The sequence below is a fragment of the Oncorhynchus tshawytscha genome, linkage group LG26, assembly GCF_018296145.1.
Source record: "Oncorhynchus tshawytscha isolate Ot180627B linkage group LG26, Otsh_v2.0, whole genome shotgun sequence".
Classification (NCBI taxonomy): domain Eukaryota; kingdom Metazoa; phylum Chordata; class Actinopteri; order Salmoniformes; family Salmonidae; genus Oncorhynchus; species Oncorhynchus tshawytscha.
The window spans coordinates 38,912,212-38,918,509 of record NC_056454.1 but is presented as its reverse complement, the minus strand read 5'-3'; the positions used below and the strand labels follow the sequence as shown (position 1 = coordinate 38,918,509).

The 6,298-nt window shown below is 40.7% G+C and overlaps 1 protein-coding gene across 1 annotated transcript; it reads right to left on the bottom strand.

The window, feature by feature from the left end:
* Positions 1 to 4,847: 4,847 nt before the first annotated feature.
* Positions 4,848 to 5,861, bottom strand: LOC112224958 (gamma-crystallin M3-like). Its single transcript, XM_042306962.1, has 3 exons — positions 5,756 to 5,861; positions 5,293 to 5,535; positions 4,848 to 5,165 (listed from the first exon to the last, which is right to left on the bottom strand). The coding sequence occupies exons 1-3, from the start codon at positions 5,783 to 5,785 to the stop codon at positions 4,890 to 4,892; spliced, it is 549 nt and encodes a 182-aa protein (XP_042162896.1). The 5' UTR covers positions 5,786 to 5,861; the 3' UTR covers positions 4,848 to 4,889.
* Between the last annotated feature and the right edge of the window lie 437 nt (positions 5,862 to 6,298).

Genomic DNA, 6,298 nt, shown 5'->3' with positions numbered 1-6,298 from the left:
ACCATACCTGGCCAAAACAAAGAAATACAAAAACATAGAAAAAAGAACATAGAATGCCCACCCAAATCACACCCTGACCAAACCAAAATAGAGACATAAAAGCTCTAAGGTCAGGGCGTGACAGAACTAAATGCATGCTCTTCAACCGATCGCTGCCCGCACCTGCCTGCCCATCCAGCATCACTACTCTGGACGGTTCTGACTTAGAATATGTGGACAACTACAAATACCTAGGTGTCTGGTTAGACTGTAAACTCTCCTTTCAGACTCACATTAAACATCTCCAATCCAAAATTAAATCTAGAATCGGCTTCCTATTTGGCAACAAAGCATCCTTCACTCATGCTGCCAAACATACACTCGTAAAACTGACCATCCTACCGATCCTCGACTTTGGCGATGTAATTTACAAAATAGCCTCCAACACTCTACTCAACAAATTGGATGCAGTCTATCACAGTGCCATCTGTTTTGTCACCAGAGCCCCATATACTTCCCACCACTGTGACCTGTACGCTCTCGTTGGCTGGCCCTCGCTTCATACTCGTCGCCAAACCCACTGGCTCCAGGTCATCTACAAGTCTCTGCTAGGTAAAGCCCCACCTTATCTCAGCTCAATGGTCACCATAGCAGCACCCACTCGTAGCACACGCTCCAGCAGGTATATCTCACTGGTCACCCCCAAAGCCAATTCCTCATTTGGCCGCCTTTCCTTCCAGTTCCCTGCTGCCAATGACTGGAACAAACTGAAAAAATTACTGAATACTCAATACCTCCCTCAATAGCTTTAAGCACCAGCTGCCCAATTTTTCAGTTTTTGATTTGTTAAAAAAGTTTGAAATATCCAATAAATGTCGTTCCACTTCATGATTGTGTCCCACTTGTTGTTGATTCTTCACAAAAAAATACAGTTTTATATCTTTATGTTTGAAGCCTGAAATGTGGCAAAAGGTCGCATAGTTCAAGGGGGCCGAATACTTTCGCAAGGCACTGTACATACATACATACACATACACATACCCACAAACAGTTGAAGTCGGAAGTTTACATACACCTTAGCCAAATACATTTAAACTCAGTTTTTAACAATTTCTGACATTTAATCCTAGGAAAAATCCCTGTTTTAGGTCAGTTAGAATCACCACTTTATTTTAAGAATGTGAAATGTCAGAATAATAGTAGAGAGAACGATTTATTTCAGCTTGTATTTCTTTCATCACATTCCCAGTGGGTCAGACGTTTACATACATTCAATTAGTATTTGGTAGCATTGCCTTTAAATAGTTTTTAACTTAGGTCAAATGTTTCGGGTAGCCTTCCACAAGCTTCCCACAATAAGTTGGATGAATTTTGGCCCATTCCTCCTGACAGAGCTGGTGTAACTGAGTTAGTTCAGTAGGCCTCCTTGCTCGCACACGTTTTTTCAGTTCTGTCCACACATTTTCTATAGGATTGAGGGCAGGGCTTTGTGATGGCTCCAATAGCTTGACTTTGTTGTCCTTAAGTCATTTTGCCACAACTTTGGAAGTATGCTTGGGGTCATTGTCCATTCGGAAGCCCATTTGCGACCAAGCTTTAACTTCCTGACTGTTGTCTTGAGATGTTGCTTCAATATATCCACATAATCCTCCTCATGAAGCCATCTATTTTGTGAAGTGCACCAGTCCCTCCTGCAGCAAAGCACCCCCACAACATGATGCTGCCACCCCCGTGCTTCATGGTTGGAATGGTGTTCTTCAGCTTGCAAGCTTCCCCTTTTTCCTCCAAACATTATGGTCATTATGGCCAAACAGTTCTATTTTTGCTTCATCAGACCAGAGGACATTTCTCCAAAAAGTACGATCTTTGTCCCCATGTGCAGTTGCAAACCACAGTCTGGCTTTTTTATGGGGGTTTTGGAGCAGTGGCTTCTTCCTTGCTCAGCGGCCTTTCAGGTTATGTCGATATAGGACTCGTTTTTACTGTGGATATAGATACTTTTGTACCTGTTTCCTCCAGCATCTTCACAAGGTCCTTTGCTGTTGTTCTGGGATTGATTTGCACTTTTTGCACCAAAGAACGTTCATCTCTAGGAGACAGAATGCGTCTCCTTCCTGAGTGGTATGACGGCTGCGTGGTCCCATGGTGTTTATACTTGCATACTAATGTTTGTACAGATGAACGTGGTACCTTCAGGTGTTTGGAAATTGCTCCCAAGGATGAGCCAGACTTGTCGAGGTCTACAATTTTTTTCTGAGGTCTTGGCTGATTTCTTTTGATTTTCCCATGATGTCAAGCAAAGAGGCGCTGAGTTTGAAGGTAGGCGTTGAAATACATCCACAGGTACGCCTCCAATTGACTGAATTGTCTTCTGATGTCAATTAGCCTCTTGGATGCTTCTAAAGCCATGACATCATTTTCTGGAAGTTGTGGAGTGGTCTAAAAACTAGTTTTAATGACTCCAACCTAAGTGTATGTAATCTTCTGACTTCTACTGCATATACATATACATACACATACACACTTTTTTTTTAGAATATACCTTTTTTATTAACCGCAAACCCTACCACCCCTCCCCCAATTGGAGTAAACTAATAAACACTAACCCTACCACCCCTCCCCCAATTGGAGTAAACTAATAAACACTAACCCTACCACCCCTCCCCCAATTGGAGTAAACTAATAAACACTAACACTTACACCCCTCCCCCAATTGGAGTAAACTAATAAACACTAACACTTACACCCCTCCCCCAATTGGAGTAAACTAATAAACACTAACACTTACACCCCTCCCCCAATTGGAGTAAACTAATAAACACTAACCCTACCACCCCTCCCCCAATTGGAGTAAACTAATAAACACAAACCCTACCACCCCTCCCCCAATTGGAGTAAACTAATAAACACTAACACTTACACCCCTCCCCCAATTGGAGTAAACTAATAAACACTAACCCTACCACCCCTCCCCCAATTGGAGTAAACTAATAAACACTAACACTTACACCCCTCCCCCAATTGGAGTAAACTAATAAACACTAACACTTACACCCCTCCCCCAATTGGAGTAAACTAATAAACACTAACACTTACACCCCTCCCCCAATTGGAGTAAACTAATAAACACTAACCCTACCACCCCTCCCCCAATTGGAGTAAACTAATAAACACAAACCCTACCACCCCTCCCCCAATTGGAGTAAACTAATAAACACTAACACTTACACCCCTCCCCCAATTGGAGTAAACTAATAAACACTAACCCTACCACCCCTCCCCCAATTGGAGTAAACTAATAAACACTAACACTTACACCCCACTCCCCCCCTCCCCCAATTGGAGTAAACTAATAAACACTAACACTTACACCCCTCCCCCAATTGGAGTAAACTAATAAACACTAACACTTACACCCCTCCCCCAACTGGAGTAAACTAATAAACACTAACACTTACACCCCTCCCCCAATTGGAGTAAACTACTAAACACTAACACTTACAGTAGACTTCTTCTTTCAGTTTATACATGCTATACACATTTTACAGACGGTCTATTTTACAATAGTTATATTTTGTTTGTTTTTAGTCCTGGCCTTCCTCAATTTCTGATGTTCATCCAGTTTGATTTCTATTTGTAACTGTGCTTTTTCACAAAGGTTTTGTACATATATACATTATACAGACCCCGTATACAGACATTTGTTATCTTGTTGTTATTAGTCCCACCCTTCAGCTTCATTCAACCCCTCCCATCTGTCTCTCAACACCATCCATTTTGGATTTCTATTTGCCATGTATTTTTCAACTGTGCTGTGATGCTTCACAAAAGTCCTGAACATTTCTATTCTCAATAGCTTCTACAGATTGTAAATTAAAGATTTTTTTTTTTCTAAAATAATAATAATATTATTGAACGATTGACTATGTCTTTTCAAAACAATAATGATTAGTTGTTGCTCAGTGAGCAACTGTGTGGAATGGTTTCCAAAGAGCGGCCAGCCACGTGGCCTTTAATGTCCCTTGGAAAATTCTGTTTTGATGCTAAAATCTTGTATATCAGTATGTATATTTCTATTCAAAACGTTGTCTGTTATGTACGCTTAATAAATGTAATATGATGAAGACCTTTTGTAGGCACTCTTCAAATAAAGTGTTACCCAAACGTATTTGCGAGTCAATGAAGCTGTTCAGCTAATCATATTGCCAATGATCCACTAGATACTGTACTGCATGTTGTATCATGTTAGCATAATTGGTCTCAGCTACATGACAATAATTGCAGGTGTGTGAACAAGAAATAAAATCAAACCAAATGTTATTAGATTTGATTTCTTGTTCACACACCTGCAATAATTGTCATATAGCTGAGACCAATTAGGCTAACATGATACAACATGCAGTACAGTACATTATATTACATTTATTAATCAGTAGGTACATTTGTTGTCACACTTAAAAAGGGATACATTAAAGGGATCGTGTGAGACTTTGGCAATTAAAGACCTTTTCTACTTACCCAGAGTCAAATGAACTGATGGATGAAATGTTTATGTCTATGGTAGTTGAACTAGCGTTATTGCTATGACTGGAAGTCTACCGGAACAGCTGGCATGCGAGATTAGTCAGTTCATTTGATTTGATTTGAGTTCATCTGACTCTGAGTAAGTAGAAAAAGGGCTTAAAATCACTTAAATAGGTTTGTGAATTATTTTATTCAATGGTTTATGTATAGTAGCAAACAATATATTTAATGGTTTATAGTATATAGTAGCATGAGTCAATGATACACATCATGCTCATGAACCTAATACCGCTTACGCTGTGCCCCAATACTAAAATATTGAAATAATGTAGCACACTCAAATGTTACAGATTACTAATCACTTTTATTTGGTCAATATAAGATATCTAACACATATCAGTGATACGCCTCATGCTCATGAACCTCATGCCACTCATGCCCATCTCTCTGAAGCTCCTGTACTCTCCAGGCCTCATGTACATCTGCCTGCCTCTGAAGTGGGGCTGCTCGTACATCAGCCAGTGGCCGTCCATCACGTTGCAGGACTGGCAGTCTGACATACGGTAACGCTCCTGGATGGAGTCACAGTCGTCCATCATCTCGTGCATCTGACCTCCGAAGTTCTCCCTCTCATAGATCCTCATCTTGTAGTTTCCACGGTGCTGTTAGGAGGAAAGAACATCATAGTTATTTTATTGATCAGTGCAATTATTAACAAACTCATTTTGTATGAGAATACCACCATCAAAACATACTTTATTTTCAAAGATTAATCTATGTTCAACCTACCATGGGGATCATGCGACAGGACCTGAAACCATCGCTCATTCCCATCATACTCTGGTAGTCAGAGTACTCTCCCCTCTTCATGAAGTACTGGTTTCCCATGTAGTTGGGGCGCTCGTACACCATGAAGCATCCACTCTGGATCCTGCAGGATTGGCACCTGCTCATGTAGGAGGAAATGTCGGGGCAGTCGGAGCTGCACTCATAAGAGCGGCCCTGGAAGTTTCTGTCCTCGTAGAAGGTGGCCTGAAAATAAAATAGAATCATTTCTTGAAATTAAACAATTGTACAAAACAAACATTTTAGATACATTTGCGATTCTATTCAGTCACAATGGTAACCAGGTTATCGGGATAAGTACAACTATCATGTTGTAGTTTAGGGTGCTAGAGCATTACAGCCCTTTTGTTGAACAATCTATGAAAATGAAAGAATAAGTTTAAAAAATAAACTTCCCCGTGCTTACCCTGCCCATGTTCATGCTGGTGTTGGACATGTTTGCTCACTGTACTGCTGGTTGCTGCTCCTGAACTGACTTCCTACCAGGTTTAACCCTTTCTTTTATACCTGACCAAACCTAAAGAATCCCTAGCTCCATTGTTCAAACCCCTGACCCAGCACCATGCTATAGAGGCCTATTGAGGCCACTGAGGTGACGTCCACATTTCCAGGGACTGGATCCCTCAGGTCCTATTGTAACCATCGATGGCCATTAGATTATCACCAGTTGATCTCTCCTTAAACCATAAATATGTGCTAAAATCCCCTGCACAGCTTATTTCAATTGCAACCATTATTGACCACCAAATTACTGCTCCCTAAAGCTGATGTCACTGTTAACATTTTAGTCCTGCTTGCTGTCAGAATCTTTGAAGACTTTTTCGGCCTCTGCTCTATATACATACATTCAATATAAAGAAGGTGTTCTTGTTTTGTACACGCAGTGAATATCTAAGTAAATAAACAGAGCTCTCTACACCAACAGATCTCTCTGTTTCACTGTAGACAG

Coding starts and splice junctions, on each gene's coding strand:
- LOC112224958 (XM_042306962.1), bottom strand. CDS start 5,785: ATGTCCAACACCAGCATGAACATGGGCAGG. Junction 5,536..5,755: donor CCAGCATGAACATGGGCAGG/GTAAGCACGGGG, acceptor TTTTATTTTCAG/GCCACCTTCTACGAGGACAG. Junction 5,166..5,292: donor CCTGTCGCATGATCCCCATG/GTAGGTTGAACA, acceptor TCCTCCTAACAG/CACCGTGGAAACTACAAGAT.